The sequence below is a fragment of the Pteronotus mesoamericanus genome, unplaced genomic scaffold, assembly GCF_021234165.1.
Source record: "Pteronotus mesoamericanus isolate MK-2021 breed Mesoamerican mustached bat unplaced genomic scaffold, CSHL_Meso_final scaffold_45, whole genome shotgun sequence".
In the NCBI taxonomy this organism is placed as follows: Eukaryota; Metazoa; Chordata; class Mammalia; order Chiroptera; family Mormoopidae; genus Pteronotus; species Pteronotus mesoamericanus.
This window is the reverse complement of record NW_026555317.1, coordinates 4,534,389-4,556,859: the sequence shown is the minus strand read 5'-3', so window position 1 is coordinate 4,556,859 and position 22,471 is coordinate 4,534,389. Positions and strand designations below refer to the sequence as shown.

The 22,471-nt window shown below is 42.0% G+C and overlaps 1 protein-coding gene across 1 annotated transcript; it reads right to left on the bottom strand.

The window, feature by feature from the left end:
* Positions 1-383: 383 nt before the first annotated feature.
* On the bottom strand, positions 384-21,882 carry DUSP11 (dual specificity phosphatase 11). Its single transcript, XM_054593542.1, is given in 12 exon segments — positions 384-504; positions 7,634-7,682; positions 7,685-7,708; positions 7,984-8,030; positions 9,719-9,779; positions 13,215-13,338; positions 16,053-16,184; positions 19,918-19,993; positions 21,432-21,453; positions 21,456-21,494; positions 21,497-21,577; positions 21,759-21,882. Coding segments are annotated over 12 exon segments (900 nt in total).
* Between the last annotated feature and the right edge of the window lie 589 nt (positions 21,883-22,471).

Below are 22,471 nucleotides of genomic sequence, written 5' to 3'. Positions count from 1 at the left end.
AACTGGTGTGGTAGGAGGCCCACCCAGAACAGGCCAAAGGGCATAACTCACCATTTACTCAACCCCTGTGCACCAGGCCCACTAACACACTTCATGCAACCTTCCCAACAACACGCAAAGCCAGTGTCACTGTGTCACTCTACTCATGAAGTTCAGCAAAGGGCTGAGGTCACATTGCATGCGGTGGCGCAAAGCCTCAACTTGAGGCCTGTCTCCCGAGCCCTCAGTATTTGCAAGGGCCCCTGGGGGGAAGCGTGGCCCTCGAAGCACAGCATCCCCACGTTACCGGTGGATGAGATCAAATTCAGGAGGAGCCTAAGCATTGACTGAGGGGCCTCCTTCATGACCCAGACCACACGTGCCACCTCGACTAAACACCGCCATCAACCGAAGCCCATGGGAAAAACTTGATGGTAGCGTCCACTGCCACGGGGCCAGAGCGACAGGCGCACATGGGCAGTGGGCTTCAGTTCAGGGGGCTCCGTGGGAGGCCTGGTGGGGCCACTAGAGGAAGTGGGGGGGGGAGACTGGGTAGCAGGAAAGGGAATGGAATAGGGGAGTGGGAGAGATGGACATCATCATTGAAAGTCGGTAACGTGCATTTTAATAATTTTTATTGAGACATTTGCACACTATCAAATTCACCATTGTAAACTGTAAATTCAGTGACAGTACATTCATAAGCTCATGCAACCATCACAATTCTCTCACCCATAGCATTTTCATCAGCTCAAAAAGAAACTCCTTTAGCCAGTAGCAGTCACTCCTTGTTTCCTCCTCCGTCCAACCCCTGGCAACCACTAGTCTGCTTTCTGTCTGGATGAATGTGACTCTCCCAGAGATTTCATGTATGTAGAGTAATACAATATGTGACCTTTGTGTCTTGCTTCTCTCACTAAGCACGTTGTCAAAGTTCATCCACGCTGTAGCGTGTGTCAGTCCCTCATTCCATTCTATGACTGTGTAATATTCTACTGAATGGATCTACCACTTTTTCATCCTTTCATCAGCTGATGGATATCTGAGTTGTTTCCACTAGAAACTTAGATTTATTGAGAGTTCATTCTGTTCCAGCACCAGGCTACCTTAATCACCCCATTTAACAGGTAAGGAGATAGGCTTGGAGTGTGTCAAGTATTTGCTCAAGATTAAGAGTTAGCAATTGGGGGAGCTGGGGTTTGAACTCAAGCAGTCAGCCTGCAGAGGTAACAGATTCACATGGTAGAACTTTAGAAAGGTACAAAAGGGTTTCAGTGAAATTTCACCCTTTTCCCCAAGTTCCCCAGACACTAATTTCCCTCTTCTCTTAGAGACACTAGTTTTCCATGCTGTGGATGCTTCCAGAGAAAGTATTTACATTCCAACACATATGTTCACAATTTATGGATGGATCTATCCCACTAGTTTGAAATGTCACTTTTATGATATACTAAATCCTTATATGCATTGGTATTACTCTCTTCAGATTCGTCCTAGCTTCCCCCTCCTAAGTTTCATATTTGCTGCTTCTCTAGATTCCTTTTATCTTCTTTTTGATTTCTAAAATTTCACTTTCCTTATTTGTTTTCCTTCAGGCATTTTCCATTTTGTTCATTCACTCTTCTATTACATTCAGTCTTCATTTCTGAAGTTTTTCTTTTCTTGTTAATTCTGTCCTGAGTTCTATCATCTCACCTCATTTGATTTATGTTGTCCGTTCATCCTTTATTTTTATGGTAAAATATAAAAAACACAAAATTTACCATTTTAATCCTTTTTTTAGTATACAATAGGTCACAAGAAGTACATTCATGATATCGTGCAACCATCACTACCATGCAAACTTAAATTATGTCAAAAGATTGAGCAGCACTTCAGAAAGATGGATGGAGCAGGACATGTTTGAATCTCCCTAAACACTGCCATGAAAATAGATCAACCCAAACCAAACACCCTAGGGGATCTTTTACTGGCATTTAAAATTTTCCAGAATTTTTCCATCATTCCAAAATGATATTGTCCCCTTTAAATAATGAGTTCCCATTCCCTCCTCCACCACATTCTTTCATCTTCTGCAGTGTTTTATTGAATGTCTTTAGCCCATTTTGAAATAACAGCTTCAGTTTTGATTTGTTTTGTGGGCCTGTCTTTCCTGACTTGTTTCATTGGCAAAGGAGATGCTATTCTGCTTTTCTAAAAGGATTTTTTTAAGTGTTTTATTTATTTTTAGAGAAAAGGGAAAGGAAGGAGAAAGAGGGAGAGAAACATTAATGTTGGTTGCTTCTCGCTCACCCCCTACTGGGGACCTGACCTTCAACCCAGGCATGTGCCCTGATTTGGAATCCAACTGGTGACCCTTTGGTTCAAAGACCACAGATCATCCATGAACCATAACAGCCAGGGCGCTATTCTGCTCTTTATTCTTTTACTTTTTAAAAAAAAATTTATTTGTTTTCTTTGAGAGAAGGGAATTGAAGATGACAAACAGGGATAGAAACACCAATGCGAAAGAGAAATTTCAACAGGTTGACTCTTATATGCACCCTGATCGGGGACTGAATCCACAACCCACGCATGTGCCCTGATCAGAAATCAAAGTGGCCACTGTTTGCTTTGTAGGATAACATCCAACCAACTGAACCAATACAGTCAGGGCAGTGGATTCCTTTTTCTTACACTACGTTTGTATGGGATTTGATCTCAAGCCTTTTCCATTATTCATTTTTAGGTGAAATTAGGTTTGATGCCATTTAAAGAAAAATGGAGTTAATGACCCCTTTCCTCACTTCGCAGAAATTTTCCGTAATTATCTTGCTGTAGTATTCAGAAACATTGGGGGCTTGCTATCTGAGGATGCCTGGTTTTGTTCCCCTTCCTTAACATGCTCAAGACATTTCCCCTTGGAATCTGCAGTTCCTCCCTGTACTGTCTCCTCTATGTGGTCCACATCCTGGAAAGGCACTCTGGTGCTCAGGGTCAAGGTATAGTGGGTCTACACTTCTGCAATCCTTCAGCTCTGTCCTTGGCCCTTGTACTTACTCAATTCAGGTTTGAGCCAAACCCCTTCCAGTCCCAGCTCCTCTTCTCAAATAGACCCTCAGCGTTCTCTGGTGACTACTGCTGCCTTTTGAGGGCCTCCTGCTTTCATGTTCATCAGATGCTTCCTCTGGTCTGCCATTCCTTCTGGTGCAGATGCTGAGATCAGGCAGGTGTGTACCTTGTGGTAGTTGTCTCCTCCACTCTCTGACTTTGGGGTTTCTAGGATTGTGGTTAAAGCTACCCATGGGCATTCAGTTTGCATTGACCTGTTTCCAGGAGAGGGTGTGGGGAAATGCAAACACTCTGTCCCAGCCTCTATCTTTCTTAAATTCTGCTCCATCCTTTGACATAATTATTTTAAATCTGGGGGCCCTGTAATTTTCAATTCTCCAAAACAGGGCCCCACTTGCCCTAGGACTCATAGGACTCTGGGACAGCAAGTTTTCGGGGTGTTCTCTGCCTCCCATGGCTCCTCATGTCTGCATTTGTTCATACCACGTTTTGAATGAGAAGGCGAAACCTGAAGGACTCACAGGTGGAAAGACAGCTGGCCACCAGGAGACGTGGAGTAAACCTGTGTGGGCAGGTGGAGAGTCTAGGCAGGCTCTGGACAGGAATGTGTATCTTTTCCATCCTCCTTTCCATCTTTTCTAAATATGTACCAAACAAAATGCCCCGTATTCCCCTTCATCCAGACCAAACCCTCGTCCCCTCCCAAAAAAATACCTGGTCCATGCAGTTTTCTTCATCTCCATTCATGATAAAGCCACTTCTCCAGTTGCTCAGTCCAGAAACCTTTGCAATCACCTGACTCCTCCTTTTCCCTCCCAACTGTACAACCAGAACATCCGTGAATTCCATCGGCATTGCTCTCAAATTGTGCCCACCACTATCCACTTCTGGAGGGGAAATTCAGCCATTTCCTCTCTAGTTTAACTGTCCATCACGTTCTTTCTGGATTACTGGGACAGCCGCCTCACTCCTAGGTTCCCAAAGTTTCTAGGTTCACAGAGCCCCCGGTCTTTCCTATAGGCTTAAAAAATAAAAATAATAATACCTAACCATCCCATTTACGAAGTAGTTGGGTGTCAACAATTTAAAAAGCATGTCTGTAGTAGACTGGATAATGGCCACCAAAAGAGATCAGGCGCAGATCCCTGAAACCTGTAAATATTATTATTTTATTCAGGTAAAGGGTCTTTGCATGCATGATTAAATTAGGGATCTTAGGATGGGAAGGTTACCCTGCATTATCAGGGTGAGCTGAGCCATAAATGCAATCCCTGTGTCCTTATAAAGTGCAGGAAGAAGGAGATTTCATGCAGACAGAAGAGAAGGTGATGTGACCATGGAGGCAAAGACTGAAGTGGGGCTGCCACCAGCTGAGCGAGGCCAGCAGCCGGCCGACGCCGCGAGGGGCAAGGAACGAAATCGCCCCCAACAGCCCCCACGGGGTGCAGCCCTGCCGACACCTGAGTTGGGCCCAGGGATACCCACTGCAGATCTGACCTCCGGAACCGTGAAAAATAAATTCCTGCTTTTTTTGAAAGCCACCCAGTTGTGATCATTTGTTAGAACAGCTTCAGGACGAATCTTCCAATAAAGCTATCCATTGTACAATGATACAATTCTCCAACTACTAAGTAGATATTTCAAAATATAATAGGTGTAAATTTAAAAATGTTTTCATTTTACTCTTTAACCACCACAGTAACCTGCAGATATGTGACCACTGGGCACTGTACAATATGTCACACCTTAAAATCGAATAGGACCCTGCCAGCCTCATTTCCTATTTCAGGTTAATTTTCAAATAGTGCCTGCTTCTTATTACAGCTATTGCCGACAACTCAGCTTCACTAGATATGACAACAGTGAAAAGAATATAGCAGAACTCAATGTTAAAACTGTGGACTACCCACTAGGTAGAGCACACATGCTATCTGACAGATGTCAAGTATTGCTGTAAATCCTTTAAAAATTTAAAATACCCTGCTACACCCTGGTGAGTTTGTGGTGCTGTCCAGGGGGCACCCCAGTGTACCCTGTGAACCGCAGTCCCAATCAGCTTACCTGCTCCCACCCTTGCCTCTCTAAAATGTGCCAACACAGCCGCCATGACGAGCCTTTCAAAACGTTAAGTCAGATCCTGTCCTCCTCCTGCTCAAACCCTCCCAGGGCTCCTCCTTTTTCTGAGTCAAAGCCAACACTGCATAGCCTACAAAACCCTTCCAACATCAAGGGTCAAGTAACATTTTCTATTAACAGCCAGATGGTAATTGTTACTCTTTGTGGGCAAGGCTGTCTCTGTCTCGATTACTCTACTCTCAATTGTAGTGGCCTGGTCCATACACAGGGTGGGGCAAAACTATGTTTACAGTTGTGAGTGCACGAAACAGTGTTAATTCCTATATTACTATTTATTAATTACTGTATTAATTTTTCACAAGAGCAAGTGTAAACCAGCTTTTGCCCCACCCTGTACAGGTCATTAGCAACTCAGCCTCACTCCGTCACATGAGTGGTTAGTGTGAGCAATACTAACCTGGGGAAGAGAAACAGAGGCAACCCAGGCCAAGGCGGCTGATTGCTCACATCTCTCCCTTAGGCTGGGCGCACAGCGCAACTCACCGCAGTGCCTTTTTCAAAGACCTCTTTTTAAATCATAACCAAATATTTTACTTATCATAAGTGAGCTATCACTTTCCATGGATTTATAAAATGTCATAGTATGGACATAATTTACCTAGCTATTCTTCACTGTTAGAAATGTAAGCCTCTATCTACTTTTTCACGGCAATAAATAATGCTGGGCCTAACATCTCAGAACATATACTACAGTATTCCAAGCACCTAGTCAAGTTTCTGATATGGTATGCAGTGAGAAATGTGCTGAATGATTTAATGAATATAACTTTTTCCATATTTTAAAGTACTTCCTTAGACTCTATGTGGAAATAACAAGTATGAGTATTTTCCATGGAATTAAAGTTATGTTTCAAAAGGACTATACCAATTTTCAGTGCCATTACCAACACAAGCAACATTTTATTTAAATATATAATCTTTATTATATTTTTTCCATTACCATTTAGTCCCCTTATACCACCCCCACCCCGAAATCACCACACTGTTGTCCATGTCCACGAGTCCTTTTGCCTTTTTGCTCAGTCCCTCCACTTGCTAACCTCCCCCCTCCACTAGCTGTCATCTGTTCTCCATCCACGAGTCTGTTTCTGTTTTGCTGGCTCTGTTACTGAAATCATATGGTATTTGTCTTTCTCTGACTGGTTTGTTTCACTTAGCATAATGTTCTCTAGGTCCATCCATAGTGTTACAAGGGGCAGAATTTTCTTCCTTTTTATGGCTGAGTAGAATTCCACGTGTAAATTTCCCACAGTTATTTTCTCCTCTCAATACTGATGGACTTTTGGGGCACAAGCAACATTTTAAAAATAGATTTTTATTTTCTAAAAATGCTAATGTCTTTCTGAAAGGGTTTAAAATGGGCTAAAGTACCTTTTTAGTTCATGTAAGAGTAAACAACAACCCCTATGAGGTAGGTACTATTAAAATTCTCATCTGATTGATGTAAAGAATAGAAATTTAGAAATCTTACCTATGATCACATAGCAAGTGAAGGGCAAAGCCAGAATGCAAATCCAGGTCCAGCCTGACAACCACTTAGGCTGGACTGCTTTACCAAAAACTGTTGCTAAATTAACAGGCAAAAAAATAGAACCTTGCTATTTTACCTGTACTAAGGGCTTACCTATTTCCCAAGTGAAAATACTTTTGTGATTTATTTGTTCAAATCCTTTGAACATTTCTCTTCTGGAATGTTTACCATTTCCCCTATAACTTATACTTACTCTTTAAATAACAACCTTCCTTATTCTGAAAACTATACCACTTTGAACATAGCCAAGGAATGCAAGATCATTTTTGGTAGTCATATCAAGTCATGGACTTAAACAAAGTTTAGAGACAATGAAAATTTCTAAGTCCCTTTCCTAATTGCCTCTGAAAAGTCACATATTTCCCATCCTACACTTGATTTTTCAGCCCTAAACACAACATAGGAAGAAATGATACCTCCTCCTTGGCAATGCCCATCAAGAAAATGTCAGTTCCTCACCATTATCTTAATGTGTTTGCACCAATTTATTATACTATTTGCTACTGTTTCAATTCTAGAAAAAAGGGAAAGCAGATACCTTACTGATGGCTGCAAATCTTGGGTCTGGGTGTGGAAATACCAAGAAGGTGTTGAGTAACCTTGGGTGCAATATCTGTTACTCCTAAATCCTTGGTTAACAGCATTATTGGTGGTGTGGACTATATGCTGAGTAGTCAAAACCACTTGATCTGGATACATTGGAACCCGGTCCCTTAAAGAGAATGATTTTTATACACAATATTACTGGTTCCCAAATTCACTAGCCAATTTACTGTCTATATTTTGACCAATGAAAATAATGATCCCACCCTCCCTCCATTCCCATTTGTTTTGGCTGTCCAAAGCAAGGAAACAAGCACAAGAAGAATGACTACGTGTCACTTAAATGACATAAAAAAAGATCTCCCGAACCACGAATTTCATTTTGCTACTTACTTCCTGATGGGACCATTCTGAAGGTCTTCAATGTAGTTTTCTCTTTCAAGCAATGTCCCCGGCATCTATTGAATACTAAGGAGTGGAGGAACTGTTAGAAATAACTGTACAAAAAGCAAACCTTTTACAGAGAAAGCAGATCAGAGCTAAAATCCACTGACTAATTATTCAGGCTGTCTTAGCTCAATATTTCTAGATACATCCTTCTACAAACTTTTGATAAAAGATAATCTTAGGTCACAAGAAATGAACTTCAAACTTTCCTTTTTTTCCAAATTTGAAAACTTCATCTACACTTCTACCTTCCACTTACATAAAAAGGGAAAAACAGAGATACTCCTCATACTTACATTCAATTGCATCATCTGGCCTCATGCCTTCTACATCAATCAAATATCTAACAAAACAACATAAAAATCAAGTTTTTGCAGAGAAGGTCCAATTTCACTTACAAAAGTAAATATAAAAATCCTAAGGAAATATCAGCACGTCTAATCCAATAATTATTACAGAAAGACATACCACGATCACAAAGAGCTTTTATTCTAAGGATGCAAGGATGAGCCAATTTTAGAAAATCTATTAAAAAAATTACTTATATTAACACAATATTTTAATTAATAAAAGCATAGAAAACACAGAACCAACTCGGCAGATGTTAAAAAGATAGCTGATAAAATACAAGTACGATTTTATCAAAATATGAGAGAGTGTTTACCAGAAATCAACAAAGAGCAAAAGACAAGTTGGGGAAAATATTAATATCATATCTAAAAGATATTACTGACTGTATGCACAGAAACTTAGGAGTCGCCATCACTGCCAGCCATTCCTCCTTACCATCATTTTTACCACGATCCCTAACAGTGATATCACCTCCCAATCTCTACAATACGTCCACAGCTTCCCACCAAAATGACCCACGCATCCCGGACCAAGCCGCCATTGTGCCTCCACTCCTACGGAAGCCTCACCTGTCTACCTGCTTCCACTCTGTGCCCCTGCACTGCAAACTGATTATGTTCTACACTAACTTACCCTCAATGAAAAGAGTTCGATGGTTTCCTATTACTCTTCAGAGAACGCCTAAAACCTTAAGCACAGGCCTGCATGACCTACTTTTATTTTACTGCCATCCTTCCCACACGGCCCCGCCTCCCGAGCCCGGTCTTCCGACACAGCATATGCTCTCCCCTTATAGGGCCCACAGTCCTCTTCCTTATGCCCACAATCCTCTCCCCCATCTCCCTATCTGGTTAATACCTACTATTCTTTTGGATGTCAGATCAAATCTCCCCACGAAAACCTTCTCTAATCCCCATGATGAAGTCAAATCCTCCCCATTAAGATGCTCTCTAAACACCGTGTCCCTCTCCTTCTTGGCACTTGTCAAAGTTGTCATTTTAGATGCATGTGTGTGAGCTCTTCCCTCTCTAGACTGTTAGGATCCACAAAGGGCAGGTGAGGGCTCTCTGCTCACAAAGTCTCACAAGTCTTTTTGCCAGCATCCAGCACAGCGCTCACACGTGACAGATGCTAAACAAGTATTTTCTGAATAAACAAACACAAGTCACTACACTTGCAGCAACGTCCCCAACATGGCATAATGGCATAAACTTTTTGATTCAGAAATTCCGTTCTCACTGAAATGAATAGCATATATAGTCAAAGACAGATACAAAGGAATGTTTATTACTTCAACATCTTTATATCTTCTGATTTTTATGTTCATCAGTAAGCAAAGAACAATTCAGCCTTTAAAAAGAATGAGGTCTCCAAATTCTTTTAGAGGAAGAGACCCGCAATATGTTAACCTATAAAACAAAACGTCTAAATATCATACCATCAAATTGCATGTATATGTTTCTATGGGCATTTTCAAAGTCTGAAAAACCATGTAGTCAATTACTACTGGTGGGAATCTCTGGGCGGGGGCAGGCCTGCTATCTGCCTCATACATTTCTATATGGATTGCATTTTTGCAATTGGTTCGTAACAACTTAGATTTACTAACAATATAGCAAACATGTTTATATTAGATTACAACAACTTAGGCAGGTCTGCCTCTTGGGCTTGGCAACTCACCTGCAGATGAGGTAGCCAGTCCTGTTTAAGCCATGGGTACAGTGGACACCAATAAGTCGGTCTATAAAACAGGGAATGTAGAGTTAAATAAACGAACTAAATGCCCTAAAAGCAACTTACACACTTTTCTGAAGAGTTAACATTTACTAGTTACCACGACACTACCACTCCCTGAAAAGAAATAACACTTGAGGAGAAATGTAGTCCTTCAGTAACACACTGTAAAGAATGATCTAATACAAAGTCAAAACTCATTGTTTCTGGGAAATTCTGCATAGTCCCCAATTCGGTGCAATGGTGTGAAATGAGGAAGGCCTGGTCAGGTACTTAGAGTAAAACTCCACTGAGACAAACTCATCCATCTTAATATCAAGGGGCCGACACAGATTACCCCCCGCTTTTATTACAAAATGTTTTATCACAAAATCAGAAGCATGTAACTCTGTAACATAACGATATCACACTCAAGCACACCATACGACATCTTAGGTGAAATGTTCAAAGAGCTGTCCATCTCCTGCAAGACGTTCACGTTCCCTGCAACCACACTCAAGCAGACGTGCCTGCTGCTGGACCCTGTGGAATGCTCATCAGCAACTGATTCAACGACGGAAAAAGGGAGTTAAAGAAAAATAGGCTGCGAGAAGAGTGAAACAAATGGAATGCCTTCACTTTTAATACCGATTATTAGGAAGGACAGTTGCTGCACTACCCTTGCGTTCCCAAGGCACGTCCACTCCCTCGTTTGTTGCTCCTCACCCATCATGAACCTACGTGCCCTGTGAAGTACGTTAATTTTGTTCTGACTGCAACAAAAAAGCAAGGCTTGGAGAGGTGAGCCTGGGCTACACAGTGGGCAAAGAGAACATAAAAGAGAACTGTGTCTAAGATTTTTCTTTCACTCTGCCATAGGATTCCTCGGTCCTTTGTTTGAAAAAAGTTCTGTGAGAAATTAAATAAACAACGTGTAATTGATCTCTGCACAATGTATGCCCGTGACTGGGCGCTGTCGGGTAACAAGGTGCTCATCATCTCCTGCCCGGATTACTACCTCCCTACTTCTCTTCGACTGCAATTCATCCTCCAGCTGGAAGATGCTCCTTCTAAAATATACACTTGCCAGGGTGTTTCCCTTGCTTACAAATCTTCAGTTGGCACAAAATAAACCCCAAGCATTTAGGATAGCATTTAGGACTCTTAATTAAAGGGTAAGAGTTAACTTTTAACTCTTACCTTTTACTCTGAATCTGTCTAAATAACCCTAAGTCCACAATGATCTGAACTATGACTTACAAGGACCTGCCCCATGCCAGCCTCTCTGACCCCGATTTCTATGGCTCTGACCTCGCTCTCCCCACTCCAGCTGCGCTGGCCTCCTCACGACTCCTCAAACGTGCTCACGTCGTGACAGTCGTGCCACAGGGACTTTCCACCTACTGTTCATTCTCTCTGCTATGGAATACTACCCACCGCCCTGTCTTCCCAGATAGCCAATGGTTGGTTCCTCCCTTCCATTAAGCCACTGCTAAATGGTATCTTAATAGAGTGGCCTTTCCTGATCGCACACCAAATTCCCTCACCTCCTCATTGTTTTGTTGTTCTACAAAGCACTTACCACCATCTGACATGTCCTATATTCGTTTTTTATTTATCTCCTTCCCCACCCCCACAATGCGAAGTACAGAAAGGCAAGAACTGTCTTCTGTTCCCACTTCCTAGATCAGTGTCTTCACCGTCAAAGGTGTTACATATAAATATTTGTGGAATGTGACCATAAGAGTTCTATGCCCTTCTACCCTCTAGTGGCACAGGAGCCTGCATCTCTGTGACGCAAATCCAAGCCCTGTGCGCTCTGTGCCGATTCCAACACTTGAGCTGTCCTTCCCTCTTTCTGCCCAAACCCCCTTCCCCCAGCCCGGCTCAAACGCTGGCTCCTCGGAAAGGGCTTCCTCAATCTCTCTGTATCCACAGTGCACACAATTTATTCTCTTATTATAATTATGCAGTGACTTATAGTTACTGCAGGTTCATCTCCTGAGATAACTCAAATTTCTAATGAGCAAAGACTGCTATTCACCACTAAATCCCTGCACCCTAACAATACACCCAAAAGCCTCTCAAGTGCTTACCGATCGATTCGTTTTTCTGAGTCTACCACTTCTAGGGAATGGATTGTGTAGGGTCCTCCTCATCAGTGAGCCTCATATCTGTTGGGAGGGGCTTGCAGCACAGTAGCCAAAGGATCACAGGGCAGGTCCTGAGACCGCAATGGCAAGAAGCGCTGCAGGACACAGGAGTCAGCGCAATGCAAGCAGGAGACCAACGTGGAGCCGCCCTATGCAACCGACTGCACTTGGTGTAACGTGTGAACAACCAACGCTTACAAACACGTTCTCGTTCACTCACATGGATCTCCAGCCCTCATGGAAACTGAAGAACACCGTACTATTGCTCCACACAAAGGAGCCTGTACGTTCTGGCTATCACAGGCAAAGTCCAACCTCTCAAGATGAGAAGTACCGGGGAGAGCTGTGATCAGGGCTTAAGATACCGAAGAACCAGTGCCGACATTAACCGAACAGGTAACAATTCGAAAATATATCTTAAAACCCACTGATTCCATCTCTCTTTCCTTCCATCCCCTATCTTCCCATATCTACCTCTACTCTTTCTCCTCTACTCCCTGCTTAGTTATATTCATACTTATATTCCTATTTACATTTATATTTACAGTTCTATGTCAGATTTACTTAATTAAGTGTATGCTCCTTAGGCTAAGTTTAGAAAGAGGACAAAGTGAACACTTAGTCCTGAGTGTGTGTGGCTTTCCAAAGAAGAAAGTTTCCTCCGACTTAAAATGTGGCAAACGTCATGTTCCCTCTCATAGTCAGATGCCAGAAAAAGACAACCGATTCTTTGAAATTCAGAAGCTATTAAGAGCTGCTTGAAGGGAGATCTTCAAGCAGGAACAAGAAAACACCGGCCTATTTTAGTTCTTCCCGACTGAGCACTAAGAACACGAGGCGGCCATGACCTTCCTTACTTGCACCCCAAGTGCGAAAAGAGCAGCAACACTCCGGCCCACCCCGTTCGCCTCTGCCTCCGGGGCTCTGCCTCGCTCCCACCGCTGCCTTCTGCTTGGGTTTTTTAAACACCCTCCGACACGCTGAGATCTCGACCTCTCCTTCCACCCGCTAATCACCTCTTAACCAGTAAGTAAGACAAAAGGACCCTTTTCTTTCGTTATATATTTCCCATGCAAATATTTAGAAAAGAAATCGGCTAGTTTGGCTGATTTTTCCCACTAAACTCACTTTCCAAACAAAACTGCTTCTTTGTAACCACAAAAGGACAAACACCTAACTCAATTACCACCATCGGATATGTCCACACTATGAAATACCACAGTTTCATTAGGAGCACTTAAGAATATTAAAAATCCCCAACCCCGTTCAAAATGCATTCCAAAGTTCACGTAAGAAAAAGAACAACTCACCGTTATCTTCATTTTCTTTCAAAAATCCATTAACAGCACATTTAAATTTAAAAATAGTGTCATCGTCAGGCACCTGATGCCCGATCGTATAAATTTTTAAGTAAGGAATAGTTTCTGGTAAGTCCTATAAGGCAAAACCATGAAAACGTATATTATTTCATTTGCAGGGAAACAATTAAAAGTTAATTAGAAGAGCCGGAATATAAAACAAGAGATTATAATGAACTCAGTCTGTCGATCATTCAGATAAAAGAGCCATTTTTCTCCAAAGCTGCTTCAACCAACAATTATCACTACATTTTCATTAAAACCATAGAATGGAGCCAATAAAATGGGAAGCAAAATTCATGTGAATGAATGCATATGTAACTAGAAATTGCGGAAATAATTCTACCCAATATTTTACATTTAAAGGGCGACAGAATCAGAAGAACTGGTATAGAGCAAATTTCAGGCACTGTTAAGAACCGGTATTCTTGGGGCGGGAGAAAGTATGTATTGATAAAAGCCAGAACAAATTAAATAAAAATCCTGTAGTTCTGAATATAACAGAAAAGTATCAGTAACTTACTGCAAACTGTATCAGCACAAAAAAGGACATAGAAACAATCAATAAGAGACAGGAGGAAGTGAAGAATACAATTTTTGAACTGAAGAACACAGAAGCAATCAAAAGCAGGCTAGGTGAAGCAGAGGAATGAATCGGCCAGCTGAAGGATAAGGTAGAAAAAAGCTCCCTAAAAGAACAAGAAAATGAAAAAAGACTCAAAAAGAAGGAAGAGACGTTGACGGAAATGCAGGATAACCTGAAACGTAATCGTATCCATATCATAGGGATACCAGAAGGAGAAGAAAAGGAGGAAGGGACAGAGAACCCATCTGAAACAGTAATGATGGAAAACTTCCCTAATTCAAAGAGAGTAAAAGTCACACAAGTACAGGAAGCACAGAGAGTCCCATTCAAGGGGAACCCAACGAGGCCCACCCCAAGACACATCATCCCTAAAATGGCAAATATCAAAGACAAACAGAGAATCCTAAAGGCAGCAAGGGAGAAATAGGTAGTAACAGACAAGGGAGCCCCGATACGGCTGGCAGCTGACTTCTCAACAGAAACATTACAAGACGGAAGGGAATGTCAAGAAATATTCCAAGTCATGAAAAGCAAAGACCTGCAACCAAGACTGCTCTACCCAGCAAGGCTCTCAATTAAAATGGAAGGTGAAATAAGGAGTTTCCCAGACAAAAGAAGGCTAAAAGAATACACCTCCACCAAACCAGCACTGCAAAATATGCTAAAGGGACTCCTATAAGATGAGGAAAGAGTCTTTGAATACTCAGTTTCTTTCGTAGTCACCAATACTTGATATTGCCAAAATTTTTAATACTTATTAATCGGGTTGTGACAATGATGTGTTATTTTAATTGTTCCTTTACTATTTGTTGAAACTAAGCCTGCTTTTGTGTATTTCTTGCCTATTTCTATTATTCTTAACTTTAAATGACTTTTTGGTATTCTTTATCCATTCTTGAGTAAATGTTTGTAGAATCTTGTCCAGAAAAACCCAAAAAACTATAAACCCTTTTATAGATGTGTCGCAAATACTTTCCTATTCCATCACTTGTTCTTTAACTATTTTTCTATGTGTATTACTGTATAGTCTTAAATGTTTAATATAGTCATATTGTCAGTATTTTACTTTATAGCTTCTGGATTTGAATATTTTACTTCACAGTAAGAAAAATATTATTTTGTATTTTCTCCTAAAACTCCTTATATTTTACATATTGATTTTAAACTCTCCTGAATATTTTTGGTGTAATGTGTGAAATAAGGCTCCATATTTGTTTTATTTCAAGTAACAGTAGTCCATGCACCTTATTTCTTGAATAGGCTTCCTTTCCCCATTGATGTATACATTTGTTTCTACAATGTTTATTTTATTTCATTGATCTACTTGATTATTTTTGTGCCGGTGTCATGCTGTTTTAACTGCTGGGACTTTATAATAAATTTAAATTTTTCAATACTATATAATGGATTTTGACATTTTAAAAAATGAGTAAATAAAATCAATCTGCATTTAGGAAAAAAAAGAAAGACGGAACTGCCACATTTTGCAACAAAATGGGTGATATTGGAGAATATTATGCTAAGTGAAATAAGCCAGTCAAGTGAAAGTAAAATCCCATATGATCACACCTACAAGTGGAATCCATTCGACAAAAAACTAACGAATAAATTAATCCATAGGCATGGAAACATGGAACAGACTGAGAGTGACCAGAGGGGATGGGGATGGAGGACAATGGGGGAAAGAAGGGGAAGGGACTAGACAAAGAACATGGATGAACGACCCATGGACATGGGCAGCAGAGTGGGAACGGACTGTGGGAGCAGGGGTGGGGGTGGGATGGGTGGAGGAGGGCGAAGGGGGAAAAAACTAAGACAACTCTAATAGACTAAACATGATTTAAAAATAACGAACTAAATAAATAAAAGACATAATGAATAGTCCTTTCTTTCCTATTAGCCTACTACCATTATTACTGAACGTTTACTTCTTTTCCAAAATATAGAACACGGAAGCTTGTAGACTTTCTTAAGGACACACAGAGCCTACTGCCAAACACTAGAGTTTAATTCATGTCTTCGATCTCCCTTTGAGACAGCATTTCAAAATGTTTAACTCAGGAAACCACTTGGTTTCCCTTTGTCAACTGTTAACCCATGAAAGAAGGCCTGGATTCATATTAGCCTGAAGCGATAACTACTAATTACTATGAATTATTAGACTATCAGAAAGAAGGTTCTCTTCGGTTAACATTTCCATTTACCTCTGGTTTATAATAGCGGTGAGTATATGTTAAATCAATAATCAGTCCAAGTTCTTCATTCTGTTCTTGGATTTTGGTGAAAAGATCCAAGGGAGAAAAGCGTTCTTCCGGAGCAAGTCTCTCTTCAAAACTCTGTCACAGAGAATGAAATACAAAACAGCCAATGTGTGTTGAGAATCCTTTGTTATACGATCCACTTATTCAAGCCCTGTGATGCTGACACACACTAAGATTCAAAGGAAAGCCTTCACTTCTCTGGGTTTACAAGCAATATTACAATTCTCCCTTCCAGAGAGACTGGAGGGAAGAAAATAGGGAACACGTCCATTTTGTCCACCACTGTGTCTCCGGCTCTACGCCAATGCCTGTGAACCAGCCCTTAAAAATACTTCCAGGTGTGAACACACAGGGTCTGGCGGAAGTTAACGCCTGCCTGAGTGTGGCTGGTAGGGGAATAAAATGGGTGTAATAATTTATAGTTTTCATTTGAACACTTCACCTAAAATGTCATATGGTGTGCATGAGTGTGAAATTGTTATGTTCCAGAATAACATGCTTATGGTTTGTAATAGAAGATCTTGTAATAAAAAAGGGGTGTTATTTGTGCCAGACCCTGTAAATGAAGCATGGATTTTATCGCTAAATTATTTTTTCTGTATTTGGCTTATCTGCATACCCTGTTCCACTGTTCTAATTGGTAATTCATGTGCCAACAATACAGTGTTTCTTTTTTTTTAATGGCTATTACCAGTTTTTAGAGGACACTTAGGTTCCCAGGAAAGCTGAACAGAAAAGTACAGAGTGTCCACTTACACCATCTTCCCTTCGCCCCACACAGCCTTCCCAAACATCCACGTTCCATACTAGTGTGGCACATTCAGTAGAGTCACTGGACCCACACTGACCGTTTGTTAAAGTCCACAGTTTACATTATGAGTGACTCTTTGCCTTGTAACTCTATGGGTTTTGACCAATTTATAGTGACATGTATTCACCCTTATAGCATCACACAGAAGAGTTCCACTGCCCCAAAGCTCTCCTGTCCTCCAGTACACTTTTTATGGGGCTTAAATTCCAGGAGCGCTTCATGAACCCCTTCCACCATTGTTCTGCTTTTACAAAATTCTCCTAGCTTTTTGTGTTTGTTTTTCTATATGAGTTTTAGAACCAGACTATCTGAAAAGAGTCAAGTGTAAGAATTAACTTTGGGAGATTCAACAGATTTACGATGTTGCCTTCCACATAATACTGTAAAAGTTTGAAGAAACTGAGTAAATTAATGGCAAGGGATACGATCTCTCCAGTCAGTTCCTTGAAGACTTGGAGCTGATGCATCAATGATCATCCCCAGCTATCTGAACACTAATTTATTTATCCGCACCTGAGGACACTTTTCTTTTTCATTGCTTTTAGAACAAAGGTTAAGGGGGGAGGGGAGAGAGAGAGAAAGGAAGGAGGAAGAGTAACCCATGGACTTGAGAGGAAAACATGGATTGTACATGCACCGATCGGGGATCGAACCCACAACCTTTCAGTTTCAGGGAGAACGCTCCAACTAACTGAGCCACACTGGCCAGAGCCACAATGACTAATCTTTTATCACTAAATTAAGTCACAACCTTTTAGGAAGCCTTCCTTCATTAACCTTGTTATCATTTCCCCTCTTGTGAATTCCTAGGTATTTCTTGGCACGGCATATATTTGACACTTAACGTAGTCTATTTTCTACTCCACTGTGCTTAAGAAGTAACTGTCGAGTATTGAGGTGACTTCTCCCTGGGTGACTTCCATAAAACGCACAGAAAACCCCTGTCCCATTTCACTTCGGCAAGGGGTAACTCATCTCCCTAATCTACTGCATGAATAGGTACTACACTGGGAGTGGTTATACGGCCTGGTGGTGGCATATGGTATCTTCAGCATCCCAACGGAATAAAATCTCTTACGTACACAAAGCTAAAAGAGGCTCTTTATAATGACGCCATGCAGGAAAGATCCGCGGCGGTGTGGAGGAAAGGAAACGAAAGAGCCTTCCTGTTTTCTCCCTTCCTCATGTACTGCCAGGAGAGGGGCTAAGGACAGACCCTTGCAGGACCTCAGGAGAACACTGTTAGCGGTCATGGAGTAGGGACGTGGGCAGTCAGAAAAACTGGGGAGAGAGGAGGAGGAAGAGAGCAGAAAACTCACAGGCACTGCAAATGTGCGTAGGGAGTCCATTTATTCATTCATACACATTTGTTTATACTTCCTGTATGTCAGATCCTAGCTTGGTCTTCACGAATGTGCATAAGAACCACATGTTTATCTTTGTGCAGTAACAAATTTTAGAGTCCAGAGAAGTGGAACAAGTGACACAGTAGGAGAATAAGGAACCCGTACCTATGGGTCACAATTTAAATAAATTCCCAATACATTTAAGGTTGGCCTTTTCTGATGCTAATCCGTGCTATGCTGGGAAGTTGAATGAGACATGGAACTGCTTCTCACCTTTTTTTACATCAGTCCAATGCTTTCCCCACGTATTCCCTTCTTAGTTCAAAACAGAAGAAAAGAAAAAAAAAGCCCCCACAATTTTCAGAATTTCCATGCTGAAATCCTAGAACTGCCATGCTGATCCACGGCATTTTTTCCGTTGTGATGCTGGGCCCAAAGAGCCCTACTGCCATCTAGTAGGTACGGTCATGGATGCTAGACATTTTGTCAAAATCAGAACGCTCCTGCAAATGTGTCTCATACTTGAATGACTACTGAGTATCCTCCTCAACTGTCACATTGGTGAAACAGCTGTTGGTAATTATCTAAGCCTTAGAAACTAACTCCACTTCACAAATAAACAAAGAGTTTTTGTTTTTGAATTATTTTGCAGTTTTAATGTATAGTGAATTCTCCAAAATAGTAATCACCATATTAATAACCAAGTGAAGAACGAACTGGGTTTTATTCGGAAATCTACTCAGAGCTGGTCACTGTCACGGAAACGCCTATCATTAAGGCAATGGGACCCACCTAAATCAGCCGGAGTTTGCAGTTTTTGCATTCCTGGTGCAAGTCACCAGCTACTTTATTTCTACTATACTCATGCATAAATAATTCGCATAGTGAAATGGAAATACACAATACTTTCTGATAAATTATTTTCTTTATCCCTTGAATTATACAAGCTTCCCCCGCTAGGTGACTGTTCTAGGAACACATCTGTATCAGTGCACCAGCTGGCGTCGTTGTGAGAGACTGTGTTTGGCTCCACTGAATTTTTTCTGAAGGATCTTTCAGACCTTTGCCGTTTCATCATGGGAGGTTTACGGCCGTACCTGCCCCCACCGTGCTGACCACTAACGGCAGGACCCCTGTGTCACCCTCCCCATTTCCCGATCGCACCAGGAGTGACATGGTTTTTTGTTTGTTTGTTTGTTTGTTTCCCCTGCAGAAACAAGTCCTCAGAGGGAAACATTGTGCCGATTTGGAAGAGGTAGAACAAAAAATGGCAGAAGCACTAAGAGGTATCAAAATCGACGAGCTCAAACACTGTTTTGAGAGGTGGAAAAAAGTCTCGAAATGTGTGTTGTGCCACATGGAGTACTTTGAAGGTGACTAAAGTTAAACATATGAGATTAAATGTACACTTTTTGAAGTAAATATCGGATTTCAGGGGGGTCCTCTCATAATTAGAGCGATGCACTGATTTTTTTCCTTAAAACTAAGTATGCAAGTAGGTTGAGTTTATCAATGAATTTCATTCATGGAACTAAAGGGCGAAACCCAAGGTATGGGCTAAAGAGAACGTGGAGTATGACAGGATGGAGAATCAGTGATCTCCACGGTAAATTCAGATTTCTGAAAGGATACTGGGTTACTTTTTGCTTACCTTTTTCAAAGGAACTTTGAAAGCAATAAAACGAGTCCCAGGCATCCTCTGTCCAACTGGGAGATAGTCTTTCCACCTGTTAACACGTATTCTGTTAGCCAAATGTTCTTAGCCTGTCTCCCTGGCACAGACTGAAGACACCTTGGTCCCTTCCCGCTGCTCCGCATTTGGATGCTCCACCATTTCGCCCCCACCTACCAAACTACAGTGCTTCCCTCTTCCTGCCACCCCCTCTAGAAAACAGATACAAGGCAACGGAACACTACACACGTCTCAACAAATAAGGCAGATCTGAAACCAGAGGGGCCAGAACGTCTATATCCCTGATAAAACCTAGCCCGGGCCTGAACACTGAAGCGCCTTTAATACATACCTGTTGACGGAAATAGTTTAAACTCAATTCTTTCCCTTCACACTTTATTTTGAGTCCTCATACAACTCATGCCAGCAAATTAGAGCAGGAGGGAATTCTGAGTTCCTATTTTAAAAGGAAGCCGGACAGAAAAGGGACTCTGAACTCCACCCAATGCTAGCAGCCACCCTGAAAAGGAACACTTGAGCTGACTCCTGTCAGATGATCGGAACTGACGAAGCGTCATTCAGTATATCCGAGGCGCTGAAAACGAGGGTAAAAGGGGCACAAGTTGGGGCTGAAGAAGCAGGCTGCATTCGACACAGCACAGAATCTTAAACGGTAAAGACTTCGCGTTTACTCTTGAAGCAACATTTCTGAGAGATGTTTATGAGCAATGTTCCCATTTCCCTATTAAAAAGATTCCTCTGTGAAGAATGGATTCGAAGGAAACTAGAGTAGATAGACCGACACTTGGACACCAGTTAGGACCTAACTGCGACAGATCCGGCAGGTTCTGTCATCGGATGCTGTCAAACTATGTTCAGGAGACAAAATCAAGGGGACTTAATGGGGTATGAGTAGGAGAAAAGGAAGGTCTCAAGGACAAAGAAGAGTTCACTGAACATATGAGCAAAGCCTCAACATGAATCATTCGAACCCACTGAAAAAGATCTCTCCAATGAGACCTCTTAGGAAGCCCCACAGTATGCCCGCTGTGATCTCTGTTAACACGACAAACCCACGTTTTCGGTGGGAAGTTCAGCGCCACTGGTGCGCTTTGTCACTCAAACTGCGTGTTCGTTACTCACAGTTTCCATGCCACAAGAACACAGCGTCTAGAATTAAGGGGGACTCTATTTTGGTAATTAATGGCTATCCCCAACAGACAGTCCCATCTAAGAAAGCCGTCCCTCCCATTTACCCGAGAAGCAATGGCCAGAGCCTCGCTTTTAAAAGGCTGGGAGAAATCGGGAAAGCACAAGGCGGTCTCTTTCAGCTACCGTGCCCGGGGCAGTGAGAGGGTCAGAGTCTCCTAGCGCTGGACGGACGGGCCAAGCGCACGGCGACCACGGGCACAGCCAGGGACCGCAAGAGGTGAAGCTCAGACTTCAGAGCTACTACTACGTTGGGCCACGCCCCTGTTGCCAAGGCACATTACCTTTCAGGGATGCAGTTTCCTTCTTGGCCTTGGAACGTCCAGAAAACACGCGTCCCTCGGCCCGCCGCCGCGGCCACGATGCCATTGGCTAAAGTAGGACCCAAGATAACGCTGAGCCAGTGCCAAGAGCGCCAGAGCCCCGACTTCTACTCAGTCCAAGTCAAAACAGAACCCTCCACCGGAAGCTTCTACTCAGCAACCTACCCAGCTCCACCCCTTACCCCACCTCCTTGCTGGTGCGCAAGCGCCGCGGCCCTTGGTGATGATATCACCAGGCCGGCCGGTTGAAAACTTGAGCAGCAAACAGGACTCTGGGGGTTAGGGTGCCCTCCTCAGCCGGAGGCCGGTAGTACAGGTCCTTCAGTTCCTGCAGGTACCCTTCCGAATTCAAATACTGCAGCACGTGGAAAGAACAGCCAAGTTCCCCGCCTCCGGCTCCTTGAGTGGTCATGCCAGATACCTTCCAAGTGTTTACGTTCACACTCTCTGAATAGTGTATGTAAACATTTATTTCTACACATATGGATATCGCCTATTTGATAAGAAAGCAGCACACTGTCTACATACCTTACGATGTATCGACAAAAAATTTGGCAATTCAGTCCACTTAAATGTATATTCTATTGTTTGTAATGGGTCACATAGTAATCCACTGGTTGTAATAAGTACCATAACTTATAGAGCCAGTCCAATACCGATGCACTTTCAGTTTCATTTTCAGTTTTTCCCTCCTCCACTTCACACAGGCTGCAATGTGAACATCCTTAAACTTCTATACACCTATATCTAAATTCCTAAAAATAGAATTTCTGGAATGGAGGATATGCAAACTTAAAACTGTGAAAGATACTGCTTAATTATCCCCCCAAAATAAAGCCTTAACCTATATTCCCACTCACAATGAAGCTTTTAATGGTTCCTATCATGTGTCAGGTTTTATGTGCTTACGCTTTAGAAAATAACAATACCTGAGAGACATGAGAGTGAAGCTCAGATCTCAGTTTTCCACACAGCGTCAGGCATGGAGACCTGTATCTGTT